General features: G+C 40.5%; 1 protein-coding gene across 26 annotated transcripts in view; it reads left to right on the top strand.

Annotated features, from left to right (window-relative positions):
- Positions 1 to 18,191, top strand: part of LOC136448590 (calcium/calmodulin-dependent protein kinase type II subunit delta-like) — a 91,829-nt gene extending 73,638 nt beyond the window's left edge. The window contains exons 13-25 of one of the 26 annotated variants that reach the window (XM_066448212.1): positions 1,152 to 1,178; positions 2,714 to 2,740; positions 2,994 to 3,011; positions 3,164 to 3,472; positions 4,345 to 4,389; positions 6,886 to 6,920; positions 8,216 to 8,236; positions 9,981 to 10,028; positions 11,564 to 11,606; positions 12,245 to 12,320; positions 13,271 to 13,365; positions 13,687 to 13,801; positions 14,720 to 18,191. In XM_066448212.1, coding sequence (XP_066304309.1) covers positions 1,152 to 1,178; positions 2,714 to 2,740; positions 2,994 to 3,011; positions 3,164 to 3,472; positions 4,345 to 4,389; positions 6,886 to 6,920; positions 8,216 to 8,236; positions 9,981 to 10,028; positions 11,564 to 11,606; positions 12,245 to 12,320; positions 13,271 to 13,365; positions 13,687 to 13,801; positions 14,720 to 14,837 — 977 coding nt within the window. In that variant the 3' untranslated portion in view covers positions 14,838 to 18,191. Of the gene's footprint in view, positions 1 to 1,151; positions 1,179 to 2,713; positions 2,741 to 2,993; positions 3,012 to 3,163; positions 3,473 to 4,344; positions 4,390 to 6,885; positions 7,017 to 8,215; positions 8,237 to 9,980; positions 10,029 to 11,563; positions 11,607 to 12,244; positions 12,321 to 13,270; positions 13,366 to 13,686; positions 13,802 to 14,719 lie in introns of all 26 variants that reach the window. The other 25 variants (XM_066448214.1, XM_066448213.1, XM_066448215.1 and 22 more) reach the window with 25 other exon arrangements.
- The last annotated feature ends 2,172 nt before the right edge of the window (positions 18,192 to 20,363 follow it).

The following is a 20,363-nucleotide window of genomic DNA, read 5'->3' as shown; positions in this document are numbered from 1 at the left end:
ACCGAAACGTCAGCAGGTGAGATTACCTGGTTGTGTTAAAAGAATCTCCGATTTCCTGTGTGTACCAAGGTTCAGACTTTCCCCCAAACTCATGTTAACCTGCATTATCTTTTTAAATCTGGGAACCAAAACATAAAATTGGTGTGGCCTTATATCAACAGGTGTGAATGACAAGGAAAGAAATGAAGTGGTTCTAAGGGGATCGATGAGGGGACACATGTCATGCTATATCTCAACATGTCTGTATACATGTAACATCTACTAACATAATTCCGCCAAGTCACATACAAATGTATATCTGCTACCCTGAAAAAAATGTGTATAAAGAGATCTCAAATGCAACATCCCCCCCCAGTATGATGCACTCCTGCATATACCTAAACTGTGCATAGCTGGGGGACACTGCACTAGAGATCTCTCAATCAAACACACTGTTTTTCAAAGAAGCAGATATACAGTATGTAACCCGGCAGATAAATGTTAATGGAAGTTAACTTGTAACTAGCTGTTGTCACGTGAGGTGGGTAAATTGTGCAGTGTTAAACTGGTACAATGGCTTGTCCCGTTGTTAAGTAAAACGGTATTGTTACTAAATAGATAAACAGAATTGTTAGATGTACATGTAAGAGGAAAGTAAACTAGAGCTAACCCATGGTTCTCTGTGAGAAAAGTAAAAATTGTGAAGTGAAGTTCAGTTTTTGCTACTTCTCATTTTCTGTTGGGTACTTCTGTACACAGACCAACTTGGTCGGGTAGTAACCAACGTTTTTCTTAATTGATACAATATTTTGTCAATTCAGCCTACGAGAAACCAAGTTGATACATTGCTAGATTTGAATTGTGTTTCTTAAAATTTGTTTTTGCCTTGAAAAACCTTTTAATTTGGTTATAATTCACAGGTCTACGTTTTATCCATTGTATGGTTTATAGTTAGATTTCCACTCAGATCTAGTGCAGATAGTTTGCCCTCCAATCTTCGACAGCTCATAAAATGAACTTGCAAATGACGGACAGATTTTGAAAGCAGCCCCCCGAACAAAGTTGGTCCGTGAAACGGAAAACTTGTTGAACCCTTTGTTCTGTTTTTTGTTTCTTTTGAACTTACGTCTTCTTTGTTCCCCTCTCCACTTTTTTGCTGGTTTTGCCTTTAGACATTCCTGCACAGAATGCCCATGCAGGTAGGAAGGGTGTTGCACTGAACTGTGGGATACATCCATTGCATTGTGGGATACATGTGCATTCCCATCATGCAACATTCTTCACGTCCAGTGTGTTCCTCGTGCTAACATGGTTCTTTCCATATCCCTCCATCTGATGCAAACCCCCTGTGATAAACATGGTATGGTCCAACCATGGGAATGAACTAGTAGATACTTAATATATAGTAAAAAAAGAGAAATCCAGTCCTGGAATTAAGTGTTTCCCTCAGAAGGGTTTCCAATATTGCAAATGTTAGAAGAATTAAGAACTGATGTATACGATCACAAAATTTCAGGAGCAGGAACAATTGTTGGATCATACCATGTTTGAGACGGGGTGGTGTTGGTGTCTAGAGGGACGTAGTGATTGTTCTTACCAGAGAATGATGGGTGTGGCTCTTCAAGTAACCTTCTTGCAGGATTCCGTTTGTTCTTTCTCTCCAAGTGTCCTAAATTCAGTCATTGTCTTCACATGTTGATCTTTCTTTTAACTTAAACACACAAGTTCCACATGACCATGTAGACACCTGACTTCAAGTTACTCTAGTTTCTTTATCATCCTATGATTAAATCACCAAGTAATAAGTATAATTTCCATACAAAATGTGGTTATGAGGTGTTCGGAACACCTTTGTTGTGTTGACCGCACCCCTTGACTTCCCTCTACTTGTGATGTCTTTGCCTGAAGCATGTGTTCAGCATGATGTTTGTGTGGATTTTCTCATGTTTGTTTGTTGGTTGGTTTGTTACGTTCTCAGCCCTCTACGACTTGAGCCCGGCAGTTTCTGTTTGTTTTGTAGTGCATTACTGTAGAATTGCGCGGAGTCATACCGCGCCAGGCTGGAGGCCTGCCTGCCTTAGTCTGGGACCTCCTCTCCCCCCTACTTTGCCCCTTGCGGGGTTATCTGGGGGTTAAACAAGTTGAAGTTGAATTGATACATACACCATGTGCACAGCTTTGTAGTTCGTCTTATGGTGTAACGTAGAAAAGATAGAAAGAAAATACAGACAGATTGTTTTGAGCCATGACACGCCGGAATTTTTCCTTATTCACTGGAAGAGATGGATTATCTTATGTGCTCGAGGTGTGGCTCTCCTTAAACATGGGACCTCTAACTTCATGCTTTATCAGATTCAGAAGGGCTTATTCCATCTTTTTGTGCGCAAAATCAGTAATTGATAGAAAGAGAAGAGAGAAATAACAAGAAAGCAAAATAATTAGAACTGTACAACAAGTACAAGCTTTTGTTCCACGTTTTTTATTCTTATCGGTGCAGGACATTTCATAAAAGGCTGCTGGGCTCAAGTTGAAGTAGAAAGTCACATTTCTTTGTCTTTCTTTGTGTTTTGTCCTTTTCCTACTTTATCATATCACCTTTGCATGGTTGCCTGTTGTTGAGTTGAGTTTGGTAAGCACGATGCATGACCATATCCGAACGTAAATGTTCCATGCCACACGTACAAGAAAGTCTGATGCTGTTTATGCTGGGTTTTCTTAATTTCTGTGTCTGAAGGTGTGAAGGTGAAACACTGTAATACAGGTACACAAGCATTTGAGATTGCAAACATTTTGTCTTTTCCTGGCATGCTTATTTGAAAGTGCTATTTTGAGTTTGCTTACCGAAATATGTTCATTTCTTGCTTTCAGTAGCCTTGTTACGTAAAGCTCTGAATTTTCTATATTTCAGTAGCTTAAAGATTATTTTCTACTTAATTTCTGCACGTTTGATCTTGTTTGCCCTTTTTTGTGATGCCTATTTTCTAACTTTTCTTCCCTTAATTTTTCTTGAACAGTTCCTGCACGACATAAAGGTTTGTTAGTCATACCCTCTAAGGTATTAATACTCGTCTTTTTTCTTCTTTTCTTCCTACACTTTACGTTCTGTCATATTAACGTTTCGTTTTCCCATCTCTCCCTCCTACCCCTTTTCTATCCCTCTTTATTTTCATGTGTTCTACCCTAGTACCACCGGGCAAAAAACAACAACAACAACAGCAACAACAGCAACAACAACAACAACAACAGCAGGATGTAGCGAGAAAAGACGAGACACCTGCACCTGAACCTAAAAGCCCTACCATAACGGCACTTTTAAAACCAAAGGGAGAATCTAGTCTATTTGCCGGACTTGTAACTGCTGCAAAGGCAAAAAAAACAGAACCCCCTTCGGACTCCAGTATAGTTGCCACGGCAACAAAGGCGTCTCCAAGTAAAATCGAGGCCACTGCATTTGACCTGGACAGAACTGATAGCGTCATTCCTGCAAACCAAAGTGTGTGAAGTTTTGTTTCCTTCCTTTTGTTTTCCTAAACTTTTGTGGAAACCTAACAACTATCGGTTGGCTCTGCTTTGTTACTGAACACATTCCTGCACCATTTTGTCGTTGGAAGACAAGGTCTTCACCGTTCACACGTCTCTCTGATAGCACCCAGTTTTCACTAGGCCCCAACGTATACGTCCCGGAAAAGATCAAGCAGCTTGATCGCTGTTTAACTTCACACGCCCTAAAATGGGGATTTTCCTAATCAGAGACAATTTTTCACACAAAACACAAATGTTTTCTGCCTCAGAGTTGACACTGGGTTTTATTTTTTGTTGTTGTTGAGCTGCAAGTCTTCATCCCTGTCAGCTGGTGACTTTTACCGATAGGAAATCTTGGTGCTGGGTGCTATGTTATCCTCCCAAAACCCTTCAGCTGCATTTTGCTCCTTTTCCAGACTGTCATCCTTTTTCAAATCTAATCATTTGGTACGGAACCTTTACAAACGAACATCAGACTTTTGAAAATGGCAAAGACATGCAGTGGTCTGTATTGAAATCTCCTCTTCCACGAAAATGATGCAGTCCTCTTGAAAACATGTCCAAATTTTGGGACAATCTACAATTGGTTCATACATGCTAACTACATGTACTTGCTGTGTCATACCATGAATCACAATCAATGTGTATTTGGGTGTCCAGGTTCGAACCATAGCTTCCATTCTCTCTTCTGATCACGACATTTTTCGACTCCCCATTTTTCCACCTGTACTACCAGCAGTGCACTGTTGTCTTTGCCTGTGGTTGAAGTGTGATGTGTCATGCATTGTGCGTACTCTAACGTGTGTGTTGTGTGCCTCTGCTCGCTGTCTCGTGGACGTGCAGTTAGGCAAAACTCGGCAGGCCAGGCTGGGACTCTGGCGGATGCAGGTACGTCGTCCACGCTTGCAAATACCATGCTAGTTTCAGTCTCGAACTGGGAAACCTCACCTAAACTGTGGCACAACTTTTGTTTATTGTTCAAAGACTTTTAAACCAAAAGTTCATCCAAATTCAAACTGCATGGTTCTCACTTTATCTTTCTGCCTTTGTTTTTTCTAGAACAAATTTTCACCAAACCTTTGCTCTTACTCAGGCCGTTTTTCTTTTCGTTTACACCAAATTTGCTCGCAAAGTTAATGAGTCTTGATATTCAAAATTTAAGTTTCCGATTCGTTTGGATGCCTGCCCCCAAATCCCGTGCTTGCTTCTGTCATACCAACTTTGTTTCACTGCCAAACTTGTCAACCAGTCCAGTTGGCCCTCTCGTTGGCCCAGCGGGCCCTTTCGTTGGGCCGCTGGACTCGGAACATCCTTACATTTGCATGGGATCCCCTCTTGTACCATTTAGCATGACGTTTCTCTGCATCTCTACCTCCAATCTCTGTACTCTGAATCTTCTGTCGACCAATCCTGTGCTAGTGTTCTGTTCTCTCGATCACTCCAGTTGTCGTTTAGTGTGTCGTCATTATAGTACTTGAATCGAAAAATGGACACCTTTCATTGTGTTGTTAGCATTGCACTCACTAAATAGACCTTTTGCAAGGTTGAGTTAATGTGCATGTACTCATGTTGGTTATATGCTGTTAATGTTGGAACATGGAAAAGTAGCTCGTTGGCTGGGCTCAAAAATATCCAATCTGTTTGGAGAGGATGTCCTGTTAAGTTGCTGTACTTTCTCAAGTATTTAAGGAACTTTGACTCAATAGTCTGAAGGGGTTGATGAAGAAACATCAGAAATTGTTAGATCTGAAATGACAGAGAGTCAGAGACAACAAAAATATGACAATGCTTTGCAATTTTAAATGACTAATTAATGATGATGTTCGTCCATCATTGTCGATGAAGACCTCGACTTCAGCCGCCCTTTCAAATGTAGTGATACGACTTACAAAAACCACAGAAAAAAATATTAAGTGTCGATGCCTATGGGAAAGTGACAAACTCGGAATGTGACAAGACTTGGATAGGTCTCAATACAACAAACAAGACATCCTCACCAATTCTTCTGTCTGGAAGTTCTTCAGATCTAGAGCTGACGTATGTGTATTCTGAACACATGTACACATCGCTACCAACAGTACCCATGTGTTAATGTGCACACATTTACAAACATGCACGCAAACATGCATCAAGGAGAAACTATTACCCATTACAACGATACATCAAAAATACATACAAAATGTATGGGGAGAATGGTTCCGAGATGTACCTATGGTGTCTGAATGGAGCATCTGTGGATTCATGCATTCCAACAATGACCCTACATACACCATTTTCCAAACTAAGGGTCATGCCAAGCATATTATGTAGATCGGAATGTTGTATTTTGTCATCTGACGATGTACTTGATTGTACGTACAATTGTATGTAACAGTGTCTGATCTGTCTAATATTGAAATTCTGGATTGAGTCGTAACATTTCTTCCGAATATGTATCTGTAAATTTGCTGTTCCTGTAAGTTTTGACTGATCTATGTCTACATCACCTTTAGATCGTGCTATACAAAATTTTGACAATGATGAAATGAAATTCTCATTATTGCAAAGGAAAACTGTTTTCTAACAGAAAGGTCCTAGATGACCAGTGTCACAAATCGTTCTTAAGGCAAAGAAATTACGATTAGAGTAAAGAGAATCAAAGAAGGTGTTTATTTTTGGCATTTTGGGAAATGTAGTTTTATTTTTTATGACAGAAAAATTACTGTATTGGTTCACATTACCAAGGTTCTGATTTGAACCAGAATTATTCCCAGTTGAAATTAATCTTCAGCCTGCTAAGGTGCATGTAGCTGAATTGGTTATGTGGTTAAGCAGCAGGGAGAAGGTTAATAAGTATATATACATACGTAGTGTGACGCTGATTTGTGTAAAGCCGCAAACACTCAATGAATGAAGTAAAAAAAAAATTATGCATTATGATAAAGATAATGTAGGCCACACAAATGCGATTTATGGATGACATTTGCATCGTTTTGAAAAGTTCACATTTTGATGATTATGTCGATGACTGGTTCATTATCACCTCACGAGATATCAATGAAAAATAACATGAAAAGCGGCCTGCAGGCTGATGTTTTGAGCTTCTCCTGAATAAATAAAGGTTCAAACAAACAAACACTGCCCTCCAGCAGCCACAGGGCTGAATTGTGAGGCGAGTGCTCGACTTAACATACAGACGACAGTGAGCATACATATATATACACGTACAAAAAATAGTTTAGAGTTGTCTAAAATTTCAGTGATACTGTCATCCATAGCAACATGTTTGTGTGGTCGTACTTTTAACACCGCAATGTATATGATGTAACATCATGTTGTATGTTGATGTAAACAAGCCTCCAATGTTGTAGACTGTGCAGTGAATGTCCCCATGTTGTCCTGTAGGTAAAAGCCTGCTGTCCAAGAAGACGGACGCCAAGGTTTGTACAGGTCACGCTCTGACTGCTGACAACTCCACGTCTCCCGCATGCTCCTCCGTACCCTCCCCTACAAAAAAAACAAAACGCTCTCATCCGGTAATTTTGGTTTAACACTGGTCTCTTTAAAGTGTAAAGGGAAGTAAGGAAAATGCTGTCCATTCTTGAGAACTTTTGAATTCTAAATTGGTTTCTGCAAAGTCCAGACCACATTACATGTAGATGTGCTACACAAGATGCGTATTGACTATGTCCATTCTTAGGACCGTTCAACCCTCAAAAATCATCTTTTTGGCAAAGACAAAGTCTTGAGCACATTAGCCAGAATACTACACAAGATGCTTATTGACCATGTCCATTCTTAGGACCGTTCAACCCTCAAAAATCATCTTTTTGGCAAAGACAAAGTCTTGAGCACATTAGCCAGAATACTACAGAAGATGCTTTTTACTTTTTGGAATCTTCAACAACTTATAAAGTCAAATAGCTGTAAGGTTCCGGTCATGATAAGAAGAAGCGAAGCTGCATTGCCCTACAAACGAAATAGTGTCGTGCTTCTTTCTCAGTCTGAGGTTAACTGGAAAGGAAGGAAAAGAAAGACACCATGAAATATGATATAATGGTGGAGGGAGGTATACTTTTTGAGCTAATTAAACATGGAATTGTACCTACATGTACTCTGTACAATCATGTACATGTAGCATTCAGGTCCAACATCACTGAAATTTAGAAAATGTCTCTACAAAGTTGATTTAAAGTGACCAGTGTTATGTATAGTCTGAACATTGAGTCTTTGTGCTCTCTTTCTTATACCTTGTGTGAATCATTATTGCATACATTTTGACCAGTGCTGAACATCATGTTTATTATTGTGCTCGTGTGGGGTTGCAGCATACTTCATGCATCTTGTTTGGCATCTTGATCATTTTTGCACATTTTTACGCATAGACAACTCTCTGCATGCCAGTTGGACGCACTTCAGAAAAGTAAAACAGTTCGACGTCCACATTTCCCACTCATGGTGTTTATAAACATTTCCCTCCTACCCTGGTGTGTGGCATGGGTGACCCTTGACCTCTGACCCCCATAGATTTACCTGCATGACCCTGATTTGACCTGGCTAGAAGGAAATGTAATCTGTTCGCTTGCTTGGACTGAATTGCTTTCCGACTGTGTAACCCGTGCACAAAATGTAACGTTCACACTTTAACTTCCTATGATAACCCCAAACGGAACTTTTTCTTTCTTTTTCCTGCCTTGGCTGGTATCTCTCAATATTCCCGTTGCCATGGTAACAGAGGAGGAGTGTACAATCACTGGTGAGATTTCTGTTTTCCAGTAGCATGACCTCTGCCCGACCTCTCTCTTTCTTCTGCTTAGTTAGCTTCTCTCACACGCCTCATAGTCTGGCTATCCCAAACGACCCTGACCAAAAGGATTCTAAACACCGATGAACGAAAGCTCCTCTAACTTCTAATGATTATTGACCCTGTGTGAAAACAATTTGAGTTAAATTTTGCTCATTATTTTTACTAACATTTGATGATTGCAACGCTTTGGGATCAGCCTGTGAGTAGATGACCTTGAGACTGTAACCTTACAGACATTTCAAATTCTTTACAACAAGCAACAAATTTTCCATCCTGAAAACAGCTACTGTTACTAAACCAGGATTGTTTTTACACATTTCCTCGTCCATTGCTTTTCAAAGGAGAACAGCAGGGGTCTGATGAGTGAATTCTTGCTCAGACATTTACCTGACTTATGCTATGTCACAATTGCGCCGGTGCCCGTAGGGGGTGTAGCCCCAGCTGGGCCCTGAAGCCACAAATTTGACCCAGTGGACTGCCAGATACTGGGGGGTACCTCTCAGCTCAGTGTTTATTACATTTACGATTATCTTATGGCGTCTATTTGTTATCAGGTCCCGGGTTGATTTTAAATCCGAGTTAAAAACGACCCGTGACCCAGCTTTGCCCAAAAATAGCCCGGTAGCCACAGGGCTAGGGTGGCCCATGGGGCCATGTAGGGGGCACGCCCAAAAGTGAAAAAAACTCAGGAACTACCCGACGGGACCCCTTTTTTCAATTGTGACCATAACAAAATGTTGAGGAAGCTAAGTCATTCAGGTAACAATACAAAAGTTACTCCAGACCTGAATTCAGTCCTTCTAAAAGAAAGAGTGGTGGCAACTACCTTTTTGAGTTCCCTGGTTTTGAAATGTCTGTTGTACAGTTCAGGTCACCTCCTTCATATTGTCTTCACAGTTTAATTTGCACAGCAGTTGCTGTATCAGTAACTCACAAGCTTACACAATCATTCAAATGATGAGAAAGCAGCAGTACTTTGTGAAAGGTGTCAAGGAAAACATTTTTTAAATTCAGGGAAACATTGTCTGCACTTCCCAAAATATTTCTGACTTCTTGATGATGATAGCAACTGCTAGGCTGTAGAGAGAAGTCCTTGGGTTTCTGAGGGATGTCCACCGTCCTATAACCCATACATTGTATCTACATGTACACAGTAGGTAACCTCTCAAAGCCAAAGCAATTTCTTTATTTGGGTTCATCACAATGTGAAAGGGAGGGCAAAACAGGTGCCTAAGCACCTTTACAATTATCCTTTTTGCACAAGTCAACTTTCCCATTCCATAAATGAAAATGCAAGTGCTGTTGTCTCCATCATCGGCAGTCCAACCATGTCTGCAACAGGTCATCAAATTTGTTTATAGAACTTTGAAAATCGTAAAAAGTCCCCTTTTTTTATCGATCACACAACACTGTAACATTGAAATCCACCTCTCTGAACCTCTTGGACACTTGTTACTGTCCCAGCCCTCTGAAAACTTAACCACCAAAAATCAAACTGAAAGAGGCTTACAGGTGACATTACCAGTACTGTTATGGGTTGTAAGACGGGGACAGTAGACCTGAGAAGTCCAGGGACCCCTACATCATTGTGAAGACTTCCATGTGTAGAGTAGCCGGGCTAACCTCCTTGTGTGCCGCAGCGTTTGCTGTGATTAAACCCTTTTGCTTTGTGGTTTGTCGTTTCTTAAACCAGGCTGAGGGAAATTCAACATCGTCAATTTCTAGTGTAACGTTAATGCAGGTAGGATTGTAGTAGACTTAGCAGACTAGCGTGCACTGCCCTTCTCATATCTGCCTAGTGTTTGTTTGAAACAGTCTAGATATTAGATAGTACTGTTACTTACATGTACTTGTTTGTGCGTAAGCTGTTTGTTTGCATCTACCTGCGTAGAGTAGGAAGGCAAAGAACAGATTACATTTTCAGCTGCCTTGTATGTGTGTATTATTATTAGTCTCTTCATTATAGCGTGTACAAGTTATGTAGAATGCAGGGTTTCCTACATCTATAGCTACCTGATTGTTGTTGTGTTTTTTTGTTTTTCTTTCGTTTTAGTGGTAGAAGAAAGTTTGTAACAAAATGCTTGAAGAGGTCATACTGATTTCAGTTGAAATTACCGAATTTGCAAAGGTAGCCAATTGTCAAAATGGCACCTTGGTGGTACTGTGTGCACATTCGTTCGCACAAGTAATGGTCTATTGTTTTGCCTAGCTTTATCAAGAAGAAATTTGGATTCAATCAGTCAAATCACACTCTGTAGTCCTTAATGTCACCTCAACAAGTCAGTGGCGTAATCTCTGGCCCTGCTCCAAAATGTTGGCCATTTTTAATAAAGAACTGCTGTAGAAGTAAAAGTGATTAAAAGGAATTGTACATTGTTTGACTGTGACATGACTTGGCTTTGAGTTCATCAGTTAAAAGCTTGGTAGAAGGAGTTTTCTTTCAGGCACAGTACATTTGTACATACAACCAACATTGTAGGAAACCCTGGGTAGGTCTACGGCTTGGTGTAGTTTCTAAAATGTGCTACGTTTTAATCTTTGCATAGATGTAAAGAACTAAAGGCTATTGATCATTGGCCTGTGTTTTGATAAAGAGTCATTTCGATTCCCCATCAAATTTTGGTACGTGTTTTGGCTCAAATTTCATGCCATACACAACAATGATTTACAAAACGTTTCAAAAAGCTTTCACTATCAATAAAATGTAAGATGTTCCACCCAGTGTCACTCAATTTCCATTCTTTCCTCCCATATGAGGATATTTTATTCAGATTAATTAGGAAACATTTTGTCTTGCAAAAGCCACACGGAATAAATTTCAGCTATAAAAGACGATACATCATAAATTGAATGCCTCTTTCAAATGCTCAAAACATTTCCATTGTGTGTCAGTCATTTACATCTGAAAAATGGTTTTAGCTGTCCTCTACAATTTCAACAAATTCCATAACTTTGGAGACTGGGAATATTCTGTTAAAATGTTCTAAATTTCTCATTGTGTATCAGTCATTCACCATTGTGCCCTTCTGTCTTTCATTGGAAATATTCCATTAAAATTTCACACTGGATGTACATTGTACAGTATTTACTTACTTTGTAAATTAAAGTAAATTGTTAAAGGTTTGGCTGGCAAAAGTCAGACACTACATGTAACTTGTCAACAGATTTCCGTTGTAAGAAAGATACATCAGAGTGTTCCATTGTGTGCGTGTGTTTCACCATTGTGCCCCGCTCTCCTTTCATCCTGTTCATGCCTCACATCATTTGGGGTTTCAGGGGTCAGCTGAGGGCAGCATTGTGGAGGATGATGAGGTCAAAGGTAAACCACCTTCCTTCCTTTCTGTTTTCCTTAAGAATTCTAAGGCCATTTCAGTTTAACTTGTTCATAGATGCATTTTTGGATACAAAGAGGGCCTAGAATAGGTTAGATTCTTTGCTACTGAAGTGGCCATGATGATGATATAGATGTACTGTAAACAAATAAAGCTACTGTCCTTGGTGCTGATACTATAATTGCTGCAGTTAGTCCCTTTTACAATGGAAAACATCTGATTCAGATTAGACATGTATCATTCTAACTTAGGCTGCAGACTGGGTGCCTTTTGACCTGTGCTACTCTCAGAATTGATGTACTTCTTGAATGTTATATGTTGTAGATTTTATTCCACCATTTGATCAACTTCTCATAGCAGCGTCACAAAATGCAAGGTTCTCCCCCAGACTATGGAATACGGACGCCCCACTGCTATACTGATTTTCAAATCTAGCATGTTTCTTCCCTGATATCTGGATTATTTTGCTAAAATTCATGAAAATGACGGTGCTACGCTACGACACCGCTATACTCAACATTTCTGGGGAGAACCCTAAAATGGCTAGTAAATTGAATTAGCCAAAATACTAGAATGGTGGATGTATTGTGTATATCTGAGTTTTTGATGGATGTTTCTATCACAGCGCGCAAGCAGGAGATCATACGGATGACAGAGAACCTGATAGAATGCATCACTAACGCCGACTATGAAGCTTACACGTAAGTCCGTCTTTCCCCGTCCATTGTTGTTGTTATTTTCTCTTCAGGAGTTGGAACTTTGTTCAAAATGCTTCAGAAACCTGAGTTAAACCTTTTACAACTTAATCTGTAGAGGATAAAAAATAGTGTTTTGACAGTCTGTATCAAATGGTTTGTGGTACATATAAGCATAGAACTTAAAGTCAGACCCCTAAGGTAGCATTGACCCTGCTTAAGTGGTCTTTTGGCACCAACGTTGTACTGGTTATGTGGTTAGGCAAAAGGGAGAAGGTTAACATATTTCTTTACTTAAATTCAGGTACCTGGCCCATAAAAAAAGCAAAAAAGACATGTAAACAGACACAATGACTGTATTATGGTGTTTTTAGAGTGGAGAAGCCTATGACCAAAGAAAAACAGTTATCTTCATGTCAATGCTGTCCCCAGGACCCATCCCTCCGACCCAGGATTGAAATTTACTTGTTGAGACGGACAAAAATCTCTTCCCTTTCATCCAAAAAATAGGAACTTGACATAAACTTCATGAAAATGTGTTTCCATAAGCTTATAATGAAGAATTCAAGAACAGAAACTAACAACTTAGGCTCCCAAACAACGAGTGAGACGGAAAAAAATTAAAGCTAGGAACAGACCTGCTTCATGTCCAGTTAAGTTTCCTAAATGCCCGAAATGCTATTTGGTCAGCTGCCTGTGTTGTTATCTCCATGAAAAATGGAGATATTGTTTTGTGTGTCTGTGTGTGTGTGTGTGTGTTTGTGTTTCCAGATTTTTACAGTCAGCTTAACTCAAGAACCTTGCGATGGATTACGATGATATTTGGTATGTGGGTAGGTGTTGGTAAGACGAAGGTCAAGGTTGATTTTGGGCCCCCTGGTATGTGACCTTTGTACTGCAGCAGAACTTCCGTTTTTTGTATCTTTTGACCTGGATGTGCCATGGTCTTGTTACAGTAAGATCTGTGAGCCAGGGATGACAGCATTTGAACCGGAGGCTCTGGGAAATCTGGTGTACGGTATGGACTTCCATAGGTTCTACTTTGAAAATGGTAAGACTTCATTGTATCATCTATTTACTTATCTCACTATTATGTATTTATTTCACACACATGTATAATCTTTTGTTCCTGGGATTCAAATTTTTTTCTTAATTATGATATCAACATGAAGATGATTAATCTGTAACATGGCCAAGAACAGCTAGACTTATATAAGACTGGAGTCTGTCAAGGGAGGGGTTTCCCTCGAAGGAGCGACAACGCCCTGGAATGATGGTGATGCTTGAGTAACTGTTTTTTGGCATATTTTATTAGCTGGATGTCTAACCCTCATCAAAGTAGTAAACAGGTTGTTTGTTTTTGCCTATCCAGCGCTGACAAAGAACAGCAAAGCAAGCAACACAACGATTCTGAATCCTCACGTGCACCTTCTGGGAGATGACGCAGCGTACATAGCCTATATAAGGCTAACACAGTGTATTGACAGGTAAAATGACCAGTAGATAGTTTGTTCATCCGTTCATTCGTTCCCTGCACAGAGGGCAGCAATTTCTTTGCTGTTTCAGTAGCAGGGTATATTTTTACTGAGAGGGGTTGATAGTAGTGCTGCGTACCTAAACGTAACATCAGGTACAGGTACAGAGGTTTAGGTACAGGTACGGAACTGTACCTGTACCTGTACCTAAACAATTTTACAAATTAACATGTGTTCTTCTGAACTTCTGAACAATAATGACAGAAACAGTCATAAGCTGTTGTCAACTTGTCAGCATCTTTATTCAAAGAATATAACTACTGCTGCCAAACTCCGTTGGCCTTGCTATCAAAACTCCCGGCCCTCCTGAATGATCTGTCGAATATTAGAAACGCTGTTCCAATGTGTCACTTTGGTCACGTTTGGTGTTGCATGAGGCTGAACAATGAGGTTAGGAGATCAGTTACAAAATAAGCATAGACTTGGTGTAGATTTATATCGTTACAGTACTGTACTTCATGATCCGGACCTGTACCTAATCGATTTTCACGGTACAGTACAGGTACACAGTACAGGTACGCAGCACTAGTTGATAGCCCTTCCCCAATCCAAGTTCTAGTAAGATGTCCCTTAGATTGTTCGTTTGTTCGTTCGGACCCTTGTAGTGTCTAGTGGCACATAGGGCAGCAAGTTTTGGTGCTGTTTCTGTAGTGTGCCAATAACGATTTGAGCTTCTTGCGTATAGACAAAGGTTGAAACAAATGTCCGTTCCCTTTGCAGGAATGGTGTGCCAGTAACGATTTGAGCTTCTAATGTATAAACAAAGGTTGAAACAAATGTCCGTTCCCTTTGCAGGAATGGTGTGCCAGTTACAATTTGAGCTTCTAATGTATAAACAAAGGTTGAAACAAATGTCTGTTCCCTTTGCAGGAATGGTGTGCCAGTAACGATGCAGTCAGAAGAGACACGGGTGTGGCAGAAGCGGGATGGCAAGTGGCAGTGCGTGCATTTCCACCGCTCAGGTCACCCCAGCTTCCCAGCCAAGTAGCCTCCTGCAGCGCCCGTCTTAGTGTCAAGTATAAACCAACTGGTCACCATCTAAGTAAAAAATTGTTCCTTCACGCAGCGTCATTTCATCCTTATCCAATGGCAGGCGAGGAGTCCATCGTACTTGCACTGTGGGTAATTGCATCGCCTTGCATTTCAGGTCGGCAGTCCCACAATTCAGTTCTGTTCTCCGATTGGTTTGTGAGGATTTCTTACTAGTTTCGTCGCCCGTCGTTATTTTTAACGCGGGCCGGCTCTCGGAGCTGTTTTAGTTTGCCATGAAGGATGACGGAAGTGACTCGAAAGAAAACAAAAAAAGGGGACAAAATTGCCTGTCGGAAGGTTTGAGGAGGGTGTTTTGTTGCCACGGCAACAGGAGGCAGCCGGCCAGGGGCCAGAGGTTGAAGGTTAAAGGGCAAAGGACTCTCAGAAAGAGTGCCAGTGATTGGAATAGGTAGTTAAACAGACATTGCTGCAATGGAAAACAGAGGCAAGATTGGTGGCGACGTGTACACTTGCCTGATTTTGATCTCGTTTTAATGACGGAATAACTTTTTTGATGAGGAACAGATAGGGATATGATTTCACGACGCTTTGCGTTCGGCTCCACGATTATCTCGTGGTGGAGAAAGTTGCATGGACTTACTCATTCAGTTGGACTTAGGCAAGATTTTAGGAACTCTCTGCTTTTAATAGGTGAAGATTTTAAGACTTGGGGCCGTTCTAGCCCAGCTTGAAGAGTTTCCATGTACCCACGGTGCAGACCGATGAAGGGGTCGTGGGTCGTGGCACCCAACCTCTCTGGGGATTCATTGTGAAATAAGATACAATAATCAGCACAAACTACTTGTATTTGATCTTAACCAAACCAACCTAACCAACTCTAGCTAGTCGTGCGTAGTGTGAAGTCAAGTCATAGCATTTTGACATCAACTTTTTTCTAACAATGCAAGCCACTAATTCCTGACCGAATCATACTGATTATCGGAAATAAGACTGAATTTCGTGCTGGACCTTGTACGAATGGGAGGAAGAGCGTTTGTTGGTGTTCTTGGTGTCAAACTTTGCCAACTTGTCGTGTATATGTAGTGGAGTAGAAAGTGTGCTAATTTTCCTGGTAGGTAGCATGTGACCTTGTATGTATTTTGCTGCAATATCAACTACAATGTACCTTAGATAGGAAACCTCTATGGTTACTGAAGTGCAAAAGGGCAAAGTTCAGAGGTCAACTGTCATGAGCTTTACCTGTGCAATCTGGGAAAAATTGTTGAACTTTGTGAGGCCAACTTGAGATATGCTCTGACTATAGGTAACCCACATCACCTTGTATCAAACTATAGGAAATTAAGGAACATTTACCACACCACATTTGGAAAAAAAGAAAGAGTAGCTACAAGTTTGATTATGCATCATGTAGAAAATGGAAATCTGAAGACGTTTCTCAATTGTTTGTCTATATTAACGGAAGTTTGTGAAGGAGCTACTAGAAAAGCATTTCTGGCTTCAAGAATGTAAATATTATGGTGCAGTACTGACCTTCAAACAACCTCATGTTTTTTTGGAATTTATTTATTAATTTTGTATAATTTACATGGTATGATGATCTAGATCATGTGCATTTCACCCTCACGTACATTTGACTTTCATCCCGATCACTTGAAGCGTAGGAATTCTTTTCTAGTCAGCTGCCTCTGTGCTGTAGGTATGTAGGTATGTTAATTTATGATGATTACATCACTTTGATGCTGATGTGACTTGTTATGTACCGATCCTGTCTGCACATCCTTTCCACATTTCACTTCTTGTCCGAAAAAATAGAACAGAAAACTTTCTGATGGTCAACTTCTTGGCAAGGAATGAACTGAACTCAGAGACATCCTTAAATGATGTACTTAGAGCTGGGAAGATTTTGTATATAACAAAAGAAAAGGTCTAACGTAATGTACTGAGACATTTATTACATGTAGTGGCAACTTTAGGAATCCTTTAAATGGACAGAAATTCCTGCTTGATTGTTGTATAACTAACATTGGTGATATGATAATGCCATTGACAAGGAAACCTTTCGATTAATGGCAAGCGCTTCTTAGATGGGAAATGGTTTCACTGTGCACCGACTTTCAAAAATGGTCAATTTTTCAAATACACAGATCATAACTTGTATTACCCGGCTTAAACAAATATGAAGTCCCAAAATTTAGATTCTTGCAGCCAACAGAACATTAAAGATCTATTTGATACAGTTTGCAATTTGTTGTGGGGATACCAAAAACTATGATTTAGCTAAAACATTGTGCCAGAAATGAATTTTTGGACATCAACTACTGAATAGGTTGTTTTTTCTCTCGAATGATGATTCAACTTATGTTATTAGCAGGTCCCAGTCCAAAGTAGGTAGACAATAAGAATTAAGCTATTCCACTGCTAGTATTTCATGATGGTTGTAGCTTCCACTGATTAACAAACAAGTACTGAACTAGTACTGTGTTTACCTGATCATTCAGAGGGGAACAATGTTTCCAATTTGGAAGGGAAGACATCAGTGACTTCTTGGCAGCTCCCTCCATCTTATTTCGCTGTTTCGTTTTAGATATGTCTTACATTTTGGCTGATCTTGAGAAACTGCTTAGACACTCCTTGAAGATGGCTGAGAACAGTCAAGACCTTCTGACTTTCTCTGTCTCCAAATTCCAACTTTCTGTGTATTAGAGAACGTGGCAGAGAAACTTAGCTCATTATTTCCCACCCTGACAGGTCTTTGATCAACACATCACTTGCCAGAATGGCTTTCAGTTCTGTGGAATCTAACACTGAATATAACCAAAGTTTTAGTTGGAGCTACCAAAACTGTCAACTTTAAGGACTGTTCCTACCAATGTAAAGCCTACCTATGATTGCAATCAGCAGCATCGTTAGTATATATCGCTGAATCAATTTCAAAGGAAATAATCCTCGGGGCAACAGGCCATGTTGCTTCGGGCATTTCCAAGTTGTGAATAAGACTGAAACTTCTCCTGTATAACACAGCCTACAGTGGCAGGATGGATCAATTAATCGTCAAAATGTTTTACAAAACAACACACGGACATTGTGACCAATCACAGAGTAGCTTCTTCTGTTGTTTGGCTGGACGTCTCCGATACATTGTTAGGCAGAATTTGTTTTGTTTACCAGGTAATAGTCTGCATGATACCCAGAGACGTAGCTAGCAACAATTTGTCCAGTGTAGTGAGTAGTGCGGTAGTCAGGTGTAGACTTTTACTGTTGCTGAGACCTCGGAACATACTTCATGTTAATAACGCTTTTAGATGTCTGACATTCAATACTTCAATAAACTGGAGGTTTACCGGTCCAACTGTCGTGTGCTTATTTTGGGTTCCATGGAATGTGTGGCTGGGGATGATGTCCCTGTGTTCCGACACCCTTATGTTATTTTAACCCAACCTTTGTAATTGATGTTATGCTAGTTAATGCCATATATATGAAGTGCTGTTTGAAAAATTATATTCGAATCATATTGTTTTATTTGGATTTTTATCGTTGAATGTTTTAACATGTCGTTTACAAAACGATGACAACTTGCAAGTGTAATCTTTTAGCGAATGTAAACTACCTCGCAATCCAGCCCTCAATACGGCTGCCAGACAGCATGTAAGCTTTGTCGTTGTTGAAATGACCAATAAACCAGTCTACTACTACCACTTCTGACACCAGCTTTGCGAATGTCGGACGTTTCGGCCCATGGACAGTTCGGCCCCCCAAAGATCAGGACTTTTCGGACCAAGGTCCAGGACGGTTCGACCCCAGGCCGAGGACGATTCGGCCCCAGGTCCAGGACGGTTCGGCCCAAGAAAATCATGTTGATAGCCGATACGCGTGATCATGAAGTACCAAGATACGTTGTCTCTTGAACATAAGTTGATTGTTGATACGGGTTTCGGCCACCAAATAACATATAAATATCAAAAGTACAAACTCCAAGTTTAACTTGTCTGACAAAGAAACGCGGTCTTAACTGAGAATCATCTTGATTGCCGATGCGCCGACCGTCATCAGTGGATTCATACCACGCCATGCAGCGGCGCTTATATATATATAGAGAGAGAGAGAGAGATGTTTCAGATGTAACTGCGGTAGGTCGGTGTGTTTGCTATGTTTTAATGTCTTCATGTTTAATAATTTCACATAGTTTATCGATCTGTACATTGCATAGTAACAGTCATACACATAAGATTACCTGGGCCGAACCGTCCCGGCCTTGGGGCGCGCCAAAACGTCGGGGCCGAACTGTCCATGGGCCGAAATGTCCTGATACTCAGCTTTGCGGCTAGCCTGCTTCACAGTCCATGAGCGCTGGTGTTTATTGTTGGGGGGGGGGGTGGTCTGGGATCAAGGGTAGTGGGCGCGGACACGACCTTTCCGGCATAAAAACCTGGTCCATATATAGGTTGAAATGTGCAAATCAGGGCCCCCGCATACACACACAGTAAACGCCAATGCTCGTGGAAGGCCGTGAAGGAGCCTACTTTGCAGTCACATGGTGATAGCTCGTTATATTACGTTGAACAACCCCTAACACCAACATGTAACCCTAAGGCCACACCAATTTGATTTTTTGGTTAACGAATTTTGTTGTTAATTTTAGAAGAAGAAAAAATCATGAAAACAGAAGGCTGGGGTGAAAACTTGCACCTGACCCTGTTCACTCCCTGAAACTGTGTGCACCAAAGTACAAACTTTCCTCTGAGATTCCAATTAATGCCAATGACTCAGAACACTGCACTACTATTAGTAAGAATAGGTCAACATATCTTGGGCATATTTTTCAGTCAAGGGAAGGTGTATTTAACTCTTGTTGCTCTTGAAATCCTGTGCGATGTTAAGGCCACATCAATTTCTTTCTTTGGTTCTCGGACTTTTAAAGAGAAAATTTTGCAGTTGGACATCATTAAAGCAGGGTGGAAAACTTGAATATGACTGTATTCGCTCCAGAAAACAGTGCACCATAAACCTAGTCCTTAGTCTTTGTTCTCACAATGTTTTTTTTTATTTTTTTCCTTAAGCTGAGAACCAATAGATTAAATTGATGCGGCCTAGAGTACAATATACAATAAAACCATGCAATGCGGAGATCAATAGGAGGTACAATACGCCAAAAATAGTTACTCAAGCAACTGGATAAAATTTTGAAACAGACGTTTCTGACAGCATCCGCTTTCTTTCGTCAGTGACTAAGGACAGGACTGGAAACCAGGTTTTATACCAGAACTCTGAATAGATATGTTAATGAGGTTAAGACAATTTAGGATGTCTTGACGTAGGGAGGTACAATAGTTACAATGATATCATTAAACTCCCAAGCAACATTCTTGTTTTTCTTTTATATTCTCCTTCACACAGTACTCTATCTTGTAAAGGTCGGTTAACGGTGCAATAGCTGCAGTTACGGGCAGCTTTTATCTAGGTGGCGCTGTTGTCAGGTGATGGCGCCTTTTTTCCCTGCGTGTGAATCGGCCCCGCGCGTCGC

This window comes from Branchiostoma lanceolatum, chromosome 14 (assembly GCF_035083965.1).
Source record: "Branchiostoma lanceolatum isolate klBraLanc5 chromosome 14, klBraLanc5.hap2, whole genome shotgun sequence".
Lineage (NCBI taxonomy): Eukaryota > Metazoa > Chordata > Leptocardii > Amphioxiformes > Branchiostomatidae > Branchiostoma > Branchiostoma lanceolatum.
This window is presented reverse-complemented; position numbering and strand designations above follow the sequence as displayed.